The following is an 18,308-nucleotide window of genomic DNA, read 5'->3' on the forward strand; positions in this document are numbered from 1 at the left end:
GACGGTGATCGCGGGGAGAACGTACAAACAATTTAAAGACGGTGATCGCGGGGAGAACGAGCAAACAATTTACAGACGGTGATCGCGGGAAGAACGTACAAACAATTTACAGACGGTGATCGCGGGGAGAACGTACAAACAATTTAAAGACGGTGATCGCGGGGAGAACGAGCAAACAATTTACAGACGGTGATCGCGGGAAGAACGTACAAACAATTTACAGACGTGATCGCGGGGAGAACGTACAAACAATTTACAGACAGTGATCGCGGGGAGAACGTACAAACAATTTAAAGACGGTGATCGCGGGGAGAACGAGCAAACAATTTACAGACGGTGATCGCGGGGAGAATGTACAAACAATTTACAGACAGTGATCGCGGGGAGAACGTACAAACAATTTACAGACAGTGATCGCGGGGAGAACCAACAAAAAATTTACAGACGGTGATCGCGGGGAGAACGTAAAAACAATTTACAGACGGTGATCGCGGGGAGAACGAGCAAACAATTTACAGACGGTGATCGCGGGGGGAACGAGCAAACAATTTACAGACAGTGATCGCGGGGGGAACGAGCAAACAATTTACAGACAGTGATCGCGGGGGGAACGAGCAAACAATTTACAGACAGTGATCGCGGGGAGAACGGCAAACAATTTACAGACATTGATCGCGGGGAGAACGTGCAAACAATTTACAGACATTGATCGCGGGGAGAACGTGCAAACAATTTACAGACAGTGATCGCGGGGAGAACGTGCAAACAATTTACAGACAGTGATCGCGGGGAGAACGTGCAAACAATTTACAGACAGTGATCGCGGGGAGAACGTGCAAACAATTTACAGACTGTGATCGCGGGGAGAACGTACAATTTACAGACAGTGATCGCGGGGAGAACGTACAATTTACAGACAGTGATCGCGTGGAGAACGTACAAACAATTTACAGACAGTGATCGCGGGGAGAACGTACAAACAATTTACAGACATTGATCGCGTGGAGAGCGCACAAACAATTTACAGACAGTGATCATGGAAAGAATGTACAAACAATTTACAGACAGTGATCGCGGGGAGAACGTACAAACAATTTACAGACAGTGATCGCGTGGAGAACGTACAAACAATTTACAGACAGTGATCGCGGGGAACACGTACAATCTACAGACAGTGATCGCGTGGAAAACGTACAAAGAATTTACAGACAGTGATCGCGGGGAGAACGTACAAACTATTTACAGACAGTGATCATGGAGAGAACGTACAAACAATTTCCAGACAGTGATCATGGAGGGAAACTACAAACAATTTACAGACAGTGATCGCGGGGAGAACGTACAAACAATTTACAGACAGTGTTTGCATCGAGAAAGTACAAACAATTTACAGACTGTGATCGCGGGGAGAGCGTACAAACAATTTACAGACAGTGATCGCGGGGAGAACGTACAATTTACAGACAGTGATCGCGTGGAGAACGTACAAACAATTTACAGACAGTGATCGCGTAGAGAACGTACAAACAATTTACAGACAGTGATCGCGGGGAGAACGAACAAACAATTTACAGACAGTGATCGCGGGGAGAACGTACAATTTACAGACAGTGATCGCAGGGAGAGCGTACAAACAATTTATAGACAGTGATCGCGTGGAGAACGTACAAACAATTTACAGACAGTGATCGCGGGGAGAACGTACAAACAAGTTACAGACAGTGATCGCGGGGAGAACGTACAAACAATTTACAGACAGTATTTGCATCGAGAACGTACAAACAATTTACAGACAGTGATCGCGGGGAGAACGTACAAACAATTTACAGACAGTGATCGCGGGGAGAACGTACAAACAATTTACAGACAGTGATCGCGTGGAGAACGTACAAACAATTTACAGACAGTGATCGCGGGGAGAACGTACAAACAATTTACAGACGTGATCGCGGGGAGAACGTACAAACAATTTACAGACAGTGATCGCGGGGAGAACGTACAAACAATTTACAGACAGTGATCGCGGGGAGAACGTACAAACAATTTACAGACAGTGATCGTGGGGAACGTACAAACAATTTACAGACAGTGATCGCGTGGAGAACGTACAAACAATTTACAGACAGTGATCGCGTGGAGAACGTACAAACAATTTACAGACAGTGATCGTGGGGAACGTACAAACAATTTACAGACAGTGATCGCGGGGAGAACGTACAAACAATTTACAGACAGTGATCGCGTGGAGAACGTACAAACAATTTACAGACAGTGATCGCGGGAAGAACGTGCAAACAATTTACAGACGTGATCGCGGGGAGAACGTACAAACAATTTACAGACAGTGATCGCGGGGAGAACGTACAAACAATTTACAGACAGTGATCGCGGGGAGAACGTACAAAAAATTTACAGACAGTGATCATGGAGAGAACGTACAAACAATATACAGACTGTGATCGCGGGGAGAACGTACAAACAATTTACAGACAGTGATCGCGTGGAGAACGTACAAAGAATTTACAGACAGTGATCGCGTGGAGAACGTACAAACAATTTACAGACAGTGATAGCGGGGAGAACGTACAAACAATTTACTGACAGTGATCGCGGGGAGAACGTACAAACAATTTACAGACAGTGATCGCGGGGAGAACGTACAAACAATTTGCAGACAGTGATGGCGTCGAGAACGTACAAACAATTTACAGACAGTGATCGCGGGGAGAACGTACAAACCATTTACAGACAGTGATCGCGGGGAGAACGTACAATTTACAGACAGTGATCGCGGGGAGAACGTACAAACCATTTACAGACAGTGATCGCGGGGAGAACGTACAATTTACAGACAGTGATCGCGTGGAGAACGTACAAACAATTTACAGACATTGATCGCGGGGAGAACGTACAAACAATTTACAGACAGTGATCGCGTGGAGAACGTGCAAACAATTTACAGACATTGATCGCGGGGAGAACGTACAAACAATTTACAGACATTGATCGCGGGGAGAACGTACAAACAATTTACAGACAGTGATCGCGTGGAGAACGTACAAACAATTTACAGACAGTGATCGCGGGGAGAACGTACAAACAATTTACAGACAGTGATCGCGTGGAGAACGTGCAAACAATTTACAGACATTGATCGCGGGGAGAACGTACAAACAATTTACAGACATTGATCGCGGGGAGAACGTACAAACAATTTACAGACAGTGATCGCGTGGAGAACGTACAAACAATTTACAGACAGTGATCGCGGGGAGAACGTACAATTTACAGACAGTGATCGCGTGGAGAACGTACAAACAATTTACAGACATTGATCGCGGGGAGAACGTACAAACAATTTAAAGACGGTGATCGCGGGGAGAACGAGCAAACAATTTACAGACGGTGATCGCGGGAAGAACGTACAAACAATTTACAGACGTGATCGCGGGGAGAACGTACAAACAATTTACAGACAGTGATCGCGGGGAGAACGTACAAACAATTTAAAGACGGTGATCGCGGGGAGAACGAGCAAACAATTTACAGACGGTGATCGCGGGAAGAACGTACAAACAATTTACAGACGTGATCGCGGGGAGAATGTACAAACAATTTACAGACAGTGATCGCGGGGAGAACGTACAAACAATTTAAAGACGGTGATCGCGGGGAGAACGAGCAAACAATTTACAGACGGTGATCGCGGGAAGAACGTACAAACAATTTACAGACGTGATCGCGGGGAGAATGTACAAACAATTTACAGACAGTGATCGCGGGGAGAACGTACAAACAATTTACAGACAGTGATCGCGGGAAAAACATACAAACAATTTACAGACAGTGATAGCGGGGAGAACGTACAAACAATTTACAGACAGTGATCGCGGGGAGAACCAACAAAAAATTTACAGACGGTGATCGCGGGGAGAACGTAAAAACAATTTACAGACGGTGATCGCGGGGAGAACGAGCAAACAATTTACAGACGGTGATCGCGGGGGGAACGAGCAAACAATTTACAGACAGTGATCGCGGGGGGAACGAGCAAACAATTTACAGACAGTGATCGCGGGGGGAACGAGCAAACAATTTACAGACAGTGATCGCGGGGAGAACGGCAAACAATTTACAGACATTGATCGCGGGGAGAACGTGCAAACAATTTACAGACAGTGATCGCGGGGAGAACGTGCAAACAATTTACAGACAGTGATCGCGGGGAGAACGTACAAACCATTTACAGACAGTGATCGCGGGGAGAACGTACAATTTACAGACAGTGATCGCGTGGAGAACGTACAAACAATTTACAGACATTGATCGCGGGGAGAACGTACAAACAATTTACAGACAGTGATCGCGTGGAGAACGTACAATTTACAGACAGTGATCGCGTGGAGAACGTACAAACAATTTACAGACATTGATCGCGGGGAGAACGTACAAACAATTTAAAGACGGTGATCGCGGGGAGAACGAGCAAACAATTTACAGACAGTGATCGCGGGGAGAGCGTACAAACAATTTACAGACAGTAATCGCGTGGGGAACGTACAAACAAGTTACAGACAGTGATCGCGTGGAGAACGTACAAACAATTTACAGACAGTGATCGCGGGGAGAACGCACAAACAATTTACAGACAGTGATCGCGTGGAAAACGTACAAACAATTTACAGACAGTGATCGCGGGGAGAACGTACAAACAATATACAGACTGTGATCGCGGGGAGAACGTACAAACAATTTACAGACAGTGATCGCGTGGAGAACGTACAAAGAATTTACAGACAGTGATCGCGTGGAGAACGTACAAACAATTTACAGACAGTGATCGCGGGGAGAACGTACAAACAATTTGCAGACAGTGATGGCGTCGAGAACGTACAAACAATTTACAGACAGTGATTGCGTGGAGAACGTACAAACAATTTACAGACAGTGATCGCGGGGAGAACGTACAAACCATTTACAGACAGTGATCGCGGGGAGAACGTACAATTTACAGACAGTGATCGCGTGGAGAACGTACAAACAATTTACAGACATTGATCGCGGGGAGAACGTACAAACAATTTACAGACAGTGATCGCGTGGAGAACGTGCAAACAATTTACAGACATTGATCGCGGGGAGAACGTACAAACAATTTACAGACATTGATCGCGGGGAGAACGTACAAACAATTTACAGACAGTGATCGCGTGGAGAACGTACAAACAATTTACAGACAGTGATCGCGGGGAGAACGTACAATTTACAGACAGTGATCGCGTGGAGAACGTACAAACAATTTACAGACATTGATCGCGGGGAGAACGTACAAACAATTTACAGACAGTGATCGCGTGGAGAACGTGCAAACAATTTACAGACAGTGATCGCGGGAAGAACGTACAAACAATTTACAGACGGTGATCGCGTGGAGAACGTACAAACAATTTACAGACGGTGATCGCGTGGAGAACGTACAAACAATTTACAGACAGTGATAGCGGGGAGAACGTACAAACAATTTACAGACAGTGATCGCGGGGAGAACGTACAAACAATTTACAGACAGTGATCGCGTGGAGAACGTACAAACAATTTACAGACGGTGATAGCGGGGAGAACGTACAAACAATTTAAAGACGGTGATCGCGGGAAGAACGTACAAACAATTTACAGACGGTGATCGCGGGGAGAACGTACAAACAATTTAAAGACGGTGATCGCGGGGAGAACGAGCAAACAATTTACAGACGGTGATCGCGGGAAGAACGTACAAACAATTTACAGACGTGATCGCGGGGAGAACGTACAAACAATTTACAGACAGTGATCGCGGGGAGAACGTACAAACAATTTAAAGACGGTGATCGCGGGGAGAACGAGCAAACAATTTACAGACGGTGATCGCGGGAAGAACGTACAAACAATTTACAGACGTGATCGCGGGGAGAACGTACAAACAATTTACAGACAGTGATCGCGGGGAGAACGTACAAACAATTTAAAGACGGTGATCGCGGGGAGAACGAGCAAACAATTTACAGACAGTGATCGCGGGAAAAACATACAAACAATTTACAGACAGTGATAGCGGGGAGAACGTACAAACAATTTACAGACAGTGATCGCGGGGAGAACCAACAAAAAATTTACAGACGGTGATCGCGGGGAGAACGTAAAAACAATTTACAGACGGTGATCGCGGGGAGAACGAGCAAACAATTTACAGACGGTGATCGCGGGGGGAACGAGCAAACAATTTACAGACAGTGATCGCGGGGGGAACGAGCAAACAATTTACAGACAGTGATCGCGGGGGGAACGAGCAAACAATTTACAGACAGTGATCGCGGGGAGAACGGCAAACAATTTACAGACATTGATCGCGGGGAGAACGTGCAAACAATTTACAGACATTGATCGCGGGGAGAACGTGCAAACAATTTACAGACAGTGATCGCGGGGAGAACGTGCAAACAATTTACAGACAGTGATCGCAGGGAGAACGTGCAAACAATTTACAGACAGTGATCGCGGGGAGAACGTGCAAACAATTTACAGACTGTGATCGCGGGGAGAACGTACAATTTACAGACAGTGATCGCGTGGAGAACGTACAAACAATTTACAGACAGTGATCGCGGGGAGAACGTACAAACAATTTACAGACAGTGATCGCGTGGAGAGCGCACAAACAATTTACAGACAGTGATCATGGAAAGAACGTACAAACAATTTACAGACAGTGATCGCGGAGAGAACGTACAAACAATTTACAGACAGTGATCGCGTGGAGAACGTACAAACAATTTACATACAGTGATCGCGGGGAACACGTACAATCTACAGACAGTGATCGCGTGGAAAACGTACAAAGAATTTACTGACAGTGATCGCGGGGAGAACGTACAAACTATTTACAGACAGTGATCATGGAGAGAACGTACAAACAATTTCCAGACAGTGATCATGGAGGGAAACTACAAACAATTTACAGACAGTGATCGCGGGGAGAATGTACAAACAATTTACAGACAGTGTTTGCATCGAGAAAGTACAAACAATTTACAGACTGTGATCGCGGGGAGAGCGTACAAACAATTTACAGACAGTGATCGCGGGGAGAACGTACAATTTACAGACAGTGATCGCGTGGAGAACGTACAAACAATTTACAGACAGTGATCGCGTAGAGAACGTACAAACAATTTACAGACAGTGATCGCGGGGAGAACGAACAAACAATTTACAGACAGTGATCGCGGGGAGAACGTACAATTTACAGACAGTGATCGCAGGGAGAGCGTACAAACAATTTATAGACAGTGATCGCGTGGAGAACGTACAAACAATTTACAGACAGTGATCGCGGGGAGAACGTACAAACAAGTTACAGACAGTGATCGCGGGGAGAACGTACAAACAATTTACAGACAGTATTTGCATCGAAAACGTACAAACAATTTACAGACAGTGATCGCGGGGAGAGCGTACAAACAATTTACAGACAGTGATCGCGGGAAAAACATACAAACAATTTACAGACGTGATCGCGGGGAGAACGTACAAACAATTTACAGACAGTGATAGCGGGGAGAACGTACAAACAATTTACAGACAGTGATCGCGGGGAGAACCAACAAAAAATTTACAGACGGTGATCGCGGGGAGAACGTAAAAACAATTTACAGACGGTGATCGCGGGGAGAACGAGCAAACAATTTACAGACGGTGATCGCGGGGGGAACGAGCAAACAATTTACAGACAGTGATCGCGGGGGGAACGAGCAAACAATTTACAGACAGTGATCGCGGGGGGAACGAGCAAACAATTTACAGACAGTGATCGCGGGGAGAACGGCAAACAATTTACAGACATTGATCGCGGGGAGAACGTGCAAACAATTTACAGACATTGATCGCGGGGAGAACGTGCAAACAATTTACAGACAGTGATCGCGGGGAGAACGTGCAAACAATTTACAGACAGTGATCGCGGGGAGAACGAGCAAACAATTTACAGACAGTGATCGCGGGGAGAACGTGCAAACAATTTACAGACAGTGATCGCGGGGAGAACGTGCAAACAATTTACAGACAGTGATCGCGGGGAGAACGTGCAAACAATTTACAGACTGTGATCGCGGGGAGAACGTACAATTTACAGACAGTGATCGCGGGGAGAACGTACAATTTACAGACAGTGATCGCGTGGAGAACGTACAAACAATTTACAGACAGTGATCGCGGGGAGAACGTACAAACAATTTACAGACAGTGATCGCGTGGAGAGCGCACAAACAATTTACAGACAGTGATCATGGAAAGAATGTACAAACAATTTACAGACAGTGATCGCGGGGAGAACGTACAAACAATTTACAGACAGTGATCGCGTGGAGAACGTACAAACAATTTACAGACATTGATCGCGGGGAGAACGTGCAAACAATTTACAGACAGTGATCGCGGGGAGAACGTGCAAACAATTTACAGACAGTGATCGCGGGGAGAACGTGCAAACAATTTACAGACAGTGATCGCGGGGAGAACGTGCAAACAATTTACAGACAGTGATCGCGGGGAGAACGTGCAAACAATTTACAGACTGTGATCGCGGGGAGAACGTACAATTTACAGACAGTGATCGCGGGGAGAACGTACAATTTACAGACAGTGATCGCGTGGAGAACGTACAAACAATTTACAGACAGTGATCGCGGGGAGAACGTACAAACAATTTACAGACAGTGATCGCGTGGAGAGCGCACAAACAATTTACAGACAGTGATCATGGAAAGAATGTACAAACAATTTACAGACAGTGATCGCGGGGAGAACGTACAAACAATTTACAGACAGTGATCGCGTGGAGAACGTACAAACAATTTACAGACATTGATCGCGGGGAGAACGTGCAAACAATTTACAGACAGTGATCGCGGGGAGAACGTACAATTTACAGACAGTGATCGCGGGGAGAACGTGCAAACAATTTACAGACAGTGATCGCGGGGAGAATGTACAAACAATATACAGACTGTGATCGCGGGGAGAACGTACAATTTACAGACAGTGATCGCGTGGAGATCGTACAAACAATTTACAGACAGTGATCGCGGGGAGAACGTACAATCTACAGACAGTGATCGCGTGGAAAACGTACAAAGAATTTACAGACAGTATTTGCATCGAGAACGTACAAACAATTTACAGACAGTGATCGCGGGGAGAGCGTACAAACAATTTACAGACAGTAATCGCGTGGGGAACGTACAAACAATTTACAGACAGTGATCGCGGGGAGAGCGTACAAACAATTTACAGACAGTAATCGCGTGGGGAACGTACAAACAAGTTACAGACAGTGATCGCGTGGAGAACGTACAAACAATTTACAGACAGTGATCGCGGGGAGAACGCACAAACAATTTACAGACAGTGATCGCGTGGAAAACGTACAAACAATTTACAGACAGTGATCGCGGGGAGAACGTACAAACAATATACAGACTGTGATCGCGGGGAGAACGTACAAACAATTTACAGACAGTGATCGCGTGGAGAACGTACAAAGAATTTACAGACAGTGATCGCGTGGAGAACGTACAAACAATTTACAGACAGTGATAGCGGGGAGAACGTACAAACAATTTACTGACAGTGATCGCGGGGAGAACGTACAAACAATTTACAGACAGTGATCGCGGGGAGAACGTACAAACAATTTGCAGACAGTGATGGCGTCGAGAACGTACAAACAATTTACAGACAGTGATCGCGTGGAGAACGTACAAACAATTTACAGACAGTGATCGCGGGGAGAATGTACAAACAATTTACAGACAGTGATCGCGGGGAGAACGTACAATTTACAGACAGTGATCGCGTGGAGAACGTACAAACAATTTACAGACAGTGATCGCGGGGAGAACGTACAAACAATTTACAGACAGTGATCGCGTGGAGAACGTACAAACAATTTACAGACAGTGATAGCGGGGAGAACGTACAAACAATTTACAGACAGTGATCGCGGGGAGAACGTACAAACAATTTACAGACAGTGATCGCGGGGAGAACGTGCAAACAATTTACAGACAGTGATCGCGGGGAGAATGTACAAACAATATACAGACTGTGATCGCGGGGAGAACGTGCAAACAATTTACAGACAGTGATCGCGTGGAGAACGTACAATTTACAGACAGTGATCGCGTGGAGAACGTACAAACAATTTACAGACAGTGATCGCGGGGAGAACGTACAATCTACAGACAGTGATCGCGTGGAAAACGTACAAAGAATTTACAGACAGTATTTGCATCGAGAACGTACAAACAATTTACAGACAGTGATCGCGGGGAGAGCGTACAAACAATTTACAGACAGTGATGGCGTGGGGAACGTACAAACAAGTTACAGACAGTGATCGCGGGGAGAACGTACAAACAATTTACAGACAGTGATCGCGGGGAGAACGTACAAACAATTTACAGACAGTGATCGCGTGGAAAACGTACAAACAATTTACAGACAGTGATCGCGGGGAGAACGTCCCAACAATTTACAGACAGTGATCGCGTGGAGAACGTACAAACAATTTACAGACAGTGATCGCGTGGAGAACGTGCAAACAATTTACAGACAGTGATCGCGGGGAGAACGTACAAACAATTTACAGACAGTGATCGCGGGGAGAACGTACAAACAATTTACAGACAGTGATCGCGGGGAGAACGTACAAACAATTTACAGACAGTGATCGCGGGGAGAACGTACAAACAATTTACAGACAGTGATCGCGTGGAAAACGTACAAACAATTTACAGACAGTGATCGCGGGGAGAACGTCCCAACAATTTACAGACAGTGATCGCGTGGAGAACGTACAAACAATTTACAGACAGTGATCGCGTGGAGAACGTGCAAACAATTTACAGACAGTGATCGCGGGGAGAACGTACAAACAATTTACAGACAGTGATCGCGGGGAGAACGTACCAACAATTTACAGACAGTGATCGCGGGGAGTACGTACAAACAATTTACAGACAGTGATCGCGGGGAGAACGTACATACAATTTACAGACAGTGATCGCGGGGAGAACGTACAAGCAATTTACAGACAGTGATCGCGTGGAGAACGTACAAAGAATTTACAGACAGTGATCGCGTGGAGAACGTACAATCAATTTACAGACAGTGATAGCGGGGAGAACTTACAAACAATTTACTGACAGTGATCGCGGGGAGAACGTACAAACAATTTACAGACAGTGATCGCGTGGAGAACGTGCAAACAATTTACAGACAGTGATCGCGGGGAGAACGTACAAACAATTTACAGACAGTGATCGCGGGGAGAACGTGCAAACAATTTACAGACAGTGATCGCGGGGAGAACGTACAAACAATTTACTGACAGTGATCGCGGGGAGAACGTACAAACAATTTACAGACAGTGATCGCGGGGAGAACGTACAAACAATTTACAGACAGTGATCGCGGGGAGAACGTACAAACAATTTACAGACAGTGATCGCGTGGAGAACGTACAAACAATTTACAGACAGTGATCCCGGGGAGAACGTACAAGCAATTTACAGACAGTGATCGCGTGGAGAACGTACAAACAATTTACAGACAGTGATCGCGGGGAGAACGTACAAACAATTTACAGACAGTGATCGCGGGGAGAACGTACAAACAATTTACTGACAGTGATCGCGGGGAGAACGTACAAACAATTTGCAGACAGTGATCGCGGGGAGAACGTACAAACAATTTGCAGACAGTGATGGCGTCGAGAACGTACAAACAATTTGCAGACAGTGATGGCGTCGAGAACGTACAAACAATTTACCGACAATGATCGCAGGGAGAATGTACAATTTACAGACAGTCATCGCGTGGAGAACGTACAAACAATTTGCAGACAGTGATCGCGTGGAGTACGTACAAACAATTTACAGACAGTGATCGCGTGGAGAACGTACAAACAATTTACAGGCAGTGATCGCGGGGAGAACGTACAAACAATTTATAGACAGTGATCGCGGGGAGAACGTATAAACAATTTACAGACAGTGATCGCGGGGAGAACTTACAAACAATTTACAGACAGTGATCGCGGGGAGAACGTACAAACAATTTACAGACAGTGATCGCGGGGAGAACGTACAAACAATTTACAGACAGTGATCGCGGGGAGAACGTACAAACAATTTACAGACAGTGATCGTGGGGAGAACGTACTAACCCCTTACACACAGTTGCAGGTATTGATCCTGAGTCACTGCTCTGTAATAGCATTACACTAACCACTACAGTCCCCTTTAAATGCTACACAGCCAGCCACTGTGTCACAGTGAGGCTTGGGACAAGCTGTTCACTGGCAGCCATACCTGGAGAAGCCATTTCTAATCCTTGTTGGTAAGGAGTTGATCACAAGCTCTGCATGGACAGTGACACACAGTGAATAAAATGCATCTAGAATTGTAAATGCTGGTTACTGCCTGTAAGGAGGCGGCACACTTGAACATCGCGACTTCTACAGAGCAACCAAAGGTGTTAATGTCTTTTTTTATACCTATGTTTTACGATCGCAAAACCCTTATGGACATTAAGCACTTAAAATACTGCAGGTCTACCCCATCAGTGAGTTGCTTGCTGGCAGAGAAATTGAAGGAGCTGGACTTGTTTCAGATTCTGCTGCTGCCTGCACCAGAAATGTGTCAGTGCACATAAGCAGTGTGCAGTCTAACAGCGAGTTATCGTCTCAGTCTCTTTTCTTGCAATCGCAGGACCCTGTTGGACATTGTTAATGTGGAATGCTGCAAATGTGATTCACTGATTTATTGGTGAATGGTGGAGGAGCTGCTTGGCCTCTACCCCCAGTGTTACCTGTTGACAGCTGCCCAGGTGAGAGGCATCAAAGTCGGTGCACTCCATCGGAGGCAGTGTGGCGCCGTGTCCGAGCTGGAGTCAGCGCTGCCCCCCAGTGCTCACTCAGCAGAAGACAAGCCACATTGTGTTCGAGTGTAGACTGCTGCAACTTTCATGAATTCATGGTATTGGACTATATATATATAGATACATTTGTGTGACTGTATTTTCCTGCTATCTTACATGTGTCATGTGCATCCTGTGCTGTGTATGACTGTCTGTACCGTGTTTTGCACTTTGGCCCCAGAGAAATGCAGTTTCATTTGGTTGTATCCATGGATATTCATGTATAATTGAATGACAATTAAACTTGAACTTAAACTAAAACCTCTTAAATGATCTGAGCAACTTACAACTCCTTATCATGCAGCCAGTCTATGGTTCCAGTAACACAGCTGGTACCAGTTATTGCTGACTTTGATGGAGGCAACTGAAGTTGGTGGCGAGTACATTTTGGTGAATTTTGAATGTTTGATTTCCTCACCATCCCTTCTTCTCTGTCACAGGGATCTGTGGCCTACGTACCTCAGCAAGCCTGGATTCGGAATGCCTCACTGAAGGACAACATCATTTTTGGAGAGCCTCTCAATGAACAGACGTACAGAGAGGTTCTGGAGGCCTGTGCATTGATTTCTGACCTAAATGTGTTACCTGGTGGGGACCAGACGGAGATTGGTGAAAAGGTAAAAACATCTTTGTTCACATCCAGTACTTTCCCTTCAGAACCTAGTCTTGGAGTTCTCTATAACCTTCTGTTACTCTGTGCAGGGGATAAATCTCTCAGGGGGTCAGAAGCAACGGGTGAGCCTGGCCCGAGCAGTCTATAGCGACATGGACGTCTTTCTCCTGGATGACCCCCTCTCAGCTGTTGATGCCCATGTGGCCAAACATATCTTCGACAAAGTCATTGGCCCAGAAGGAATGTTGAAGGGGAAGGTAGGAGAATACAGTCCTCCCAGCAAACAGCACATCTCCATTTATACAGCGAGAGATCCTGATTCTGAATAAACAAAGCTCAAATTCATTATCATCAAAGTATGTATATCATATACAACCTTGAGATTCATCTTCTTGCAGGCAGCCACGAAGCAAAGAAACACAACATAATTCACTGAAAAATACACACAAGACCTCCTCATATCCAATTTGCAAAAGAGGACAAATCACATAAATAGTAAACAGAAGTAAATCAAAATGCATGGAACATGAACTGCTGAGTCTCCAAAAGTGAGACCACAGCTGCAGAGCCTGTTGAGCACTGAGGCAAGTGAGGCCTGTCGAGGAGGCCTCCCAATAAACTGCTCCCAAACCTAGCGATGTGGGACCTAAACTTAAACAGGAATTCTGTGCAGTTTTTCCACATTCACATTTTGGGATTAGGACATCGTTGGCAAACCCAGTGTTTATTGCCCATCCCTAAATGTCCATTAAAAGTTAATGAAGAGCCTTGAGCCATGCAGTGCATTTGGTGAGGCCCACCCCCCGTCCACCTGGTGAAAGCCCACCTGCCACTCTGATAAGGGCACTCCCAGAGCTGTTGAGAGGGGCGTTCAGGAGTTGTTAGCAGCAATAAGACAAAAACCATGAGATATAGGAGCAGAATTAGGCCATTTGGCCCATCAAATCTGCTCCACCATTTCATCATGGTTGATCCAATTTTCCTCTCAGCCCCAATCTCTTGCCTTCATGCCCTGACCAATCAAGAATCTATTAACCTCTGCCTTAAATATACATATAGACTTAGCCTCCACAGTTACAGTACCTGTGGCAAAGAATTCCACAGATTCACCACTTTCTGGCTAAAGAAGTTCCTCCTCATCTCTGTTCACACCAGAGGCTGTGTCCTCTGGTCTTAGACTCTTTCATCATAGGAAACATCCTCTCCATATCCACTCTATCAAGACCTTTCACCATTTGATAGATTTCGATGAAGTCACCCCTTATTCTTCTGAATTTTAGTATTCACTCTTCATATGAGAAGCCATTCAATCCTGGAATCATTTTCATGAACCTCCATTGAACCCTGTCCAGTTTCAGTACGTCCTTTCTAAGATAAGGGGCCCAAACCTGTTTACAATACTCCAAGTGAGACCTCACCAGTGCTTTATAAAGTTTCAGCATTACATTCTTGCTTTTATAAACTAGTCCTCTTGAAATGAGCGCTAACATTGCATTTGGCTTCATCACCACAGGCTCAACCTGCAAATCATGCACAAGGACTCCCAAGTTCTTTTGCTCCTCAGTTTTTTTGTACTTCCTCTCCATATAGAAAGCAGACAACCCTTTCATTTCTTCTACCAAAGTGCATGACCATACACTTCCCGAACCTGTATTCCATCTGTCATTTCTTTGCCCATTCTCCTAATCTGTCTAAGTCCTTCTGTAGCCTCTCTACTTCCTAAAAATTACCTACCCTCCACCTATCTTCATATCCTCTGCTAACTCTGCAACAAGGCATCAATTCCATCATTGATATATAACGTAAAAGGAATCAGTCCCAACACAGACCCCCGTGGAACACCACTATCTACTGGCAGCCAGCCAGAAAAGGCTCCCTATATTCCTATTTTTTGCCTCCTGCCATTTGGTCACATGCTAGAATCTTTCCTGTAATACCATGGGGTCATAGCTTGTTAAGCAGCTTCATGTGTGGTACCTTGTCAAAGGTCTTCTGAAAATCCAAGTACACAACATCAACAAATTCTCCTTTGTCTATCCCGCTTGTTATTTCTTTAAAGAATTCCAACAGATTTGTCAGGCAAGATTTTCCCTTGAGGAAACCATACTGACTAGGGCCTATTTTATCATGTGTCTTCAAGTACCCTGCGACCTCAGCCCTAACAATAGACTCCAACATCTTCCCAACCACTGAGGTCAGACTAACTGACCTATAGTTTCCTTCTGCCTCTCTCCCTTCTTGAAGAGTGGAGTGGCATTTGCAGTTTCCATCTTCCAGAGCCATTCCATCATCTAGTGATTCTTGAAAGATCATTACTAATGCCTCCCGAATCTCTTCAGCCATCTACTGCTCTTCCTTCATCAATATGTTTAGTCACATCCTCAAAAAATTCAATCAGGCTCGTAAGGCACGACCTGCCCTTGACAAAGCCGTGCTGACTATTCCTAATCATATTATCCCGCTCCAGAAATTCATAAATCCTGCCTCTCAGGATCTTCTCCATCAACTTACCAACCACTGAGGTAAGACTCACTGGTTTATAATTTCCTGGTCTATCTCTACTCCCTTTCTTGAATAAAGGAAGAACATTTGCAACCCTCCAATCCTCTGGAACCTCTTCCGTCCCTATTGATAATGCAAAGATAATTGTCAGAGGCTCAATAATCTCCTCCCTCACCTCCCACACTAGCCTGGGGTACATTTCATCCTCTTTCTTAATATCTACATGCTCAAGCTTTTCAATCTGCTGCAAGTCGTCACTGTTATCACCAAGAGCATTTTCCATAGTGAATACTGAAGAAAAGTATTCATTAAGTACCTCTGCTATTTCCTCCGGTTCCATACACACTTTCCCACCGTCACATTTGATAGGTCCTATTCTTTCACGTCTTATCTTCCTGTTCTTCACATAGTTGTAGAATGCCTTGGTGGTTTTCCTTAAACCTGCTGCCAAGGCCTTCTCATGGCCCCTTCTGGCTCTCCTAATTTCCTTCTTCAGCTCCTTCCTGTTAGCCTTATAATCTTCTAGATCTCTAACATTACCTAGCTCTCTGAACCTTTTGTAAGCTTTTCTTTTCTTCTTGACCAGATTTATTACAGCCTTTGTACACCACAGCTCCTGCACCCTACCATAACTTCCCCGTCACATTGGAACGTACCTATGCAAAACTTCACACAAATATTCCTTGAACATTTGCCACATTTCTTCCATACTTTTCCTTGAGAACATCTGTTTACAATTTAAGCTTCCAATTTCCTGCCTGATAGCCTCATAATTCCCCTTACTCCAATTAAACACTTTTCTAACTTATCTGTTCCTATCTCCCTCCAATACTATTGTAAAGGACATAGAATTATGATCACTATCCCAAAATGTTCTCCCACTGAGAGATCTGACACCTGACCAGGTTCATTTCCCAATACCAAATCAAGTACAGCCTCTCCTCTTGTAGGCTTATCTACATATTATGTCAAGAAACCTTCCTGAACACACCTAACAAACTCCACCCCATCTAAACCCCTTGCTCTAGGGAGATGCCAATCGATATTTGGGAAATTAAAATCTCCCTGTTATTATTACACCTTTCCAGGATCTACTATTGGGTAGCCTCTAAAAAACATCCAGTAAAGTTATTGACCCCTTCCTGTTCCTAATCTGCACCCATAGACAATCCCTCCATGATGTCTACCTTTTCTGCAGCCATGACACTATCTCTGATCAACAGTGCCATACCCCCACCTCTTTTGCCTCCTTCCCTGTCCTTTCTGAAACATCTAAAACCCAGCACGTGAAGTTACCATTCCTATCCCTGAGCCATCCAAGTCTCTGTAATGGCCACCATATCATATCTCCAAGTGCTGATCCATGCTCTAAGCTCATCCACTTCGTTCACAACACTCCTTGCGATAAAATAGACACATCTCAAGCCTTTGGTCTGAGCACGTCCCTTCTCTATCACCTGCCTCTCCTCCCTCACACGCTGTCTCCTATCTTTCTCTCTTTGAGAGCCAGATGCCTCTTCCCCAGTCTCTTCTGGAAACCTTAGTTTTCTGTCACAGGTGTCTCGCTATTTGATAGGTTAATTGTTATCACTGGAGCTTTCTTATTTCTAGTCTGAATATGAGATGACCATGACTGCTTTTCTCCTTTGTCTTTTCTTTTCTTGGCTCCTTTTTCTTGTTCATCTTTCAGTCTTGTAACATAATAAAATGGATGTAAACAGCAAGTTTGGTGCTTCATTCTTGACATCTGAAGAACCTTTGGATCACAAAAGCATCAGGGTCAGCAATTTTAAATTCCTGTTATGAATTAAGCACAGCAGTGCCGCTACTTCCTCAGGAGTTTGCAAAGATTTGGCATGATACCTAAAACTTTGGCAAACTTCTGTAGATGTATGGTGGAGAGTATATTGACTGGCTGCATCACAGTCTGGTATAGAAATACCAGTACCCTTGAATGGAAATTGCCCAGTCCTTTACGGGTAAAGCCCTTCCTACCATTGAACATCTACGCAGAGTGGTGTCACAGGAAAACAGCATCCATCATTAGGGACCCCCACCATCGGGAAGAAGGTACAGGAGCCTCAGGTCTCACACCACCAGATTTAGGAACAGTCACTACCCCTTACCCAACATGCTGAGGGATAACTTCATTCAACTTCACTTGTCGCATCATTGAAAT

General features: G+C 44.9%; 1 protein-coding gene across 1 annotated transcript in view; it reads left to right on the forward strand.

Moving 5' to 3' along the window:
• LOC140714856 (ATP-binding cassette sub-family C member 3-like) overlaps positions 1–18,308 on the forward strand; it is a 188,134-nt gene that overhangs the window by 136,262 nt on the left and 33,564 nt on the right. Inside the window, exons 17-18 of the mRNA XM_073026539.1 lie at positions 13,455–13,631; positions 13,717–13,884. Of these exons, the coding sequence (XP_072882640.1) occupies positions 13,455–13,631; positions 13,717–13,884 (345 nt within the window). The remainder of the gene's footprint in view (positions 1–13,454; positions 13,632–13,716; positions 13,885–18,308) is intronic.

Source organism: Hemitrygon akajei, chromosome 22 (assembly GCF_048418815.1).
Source record: "Hemitrygon akajei chromosome 22, sHemAka1.3, whole genome shotgun sequence".
Lineage (NCBI taxonomy): Eukaryota > Metazoa > Chordata > Chondrichthyes > Myliobatiformes > Dasyatidae > Hemitrygon > Hemitrygon akajei.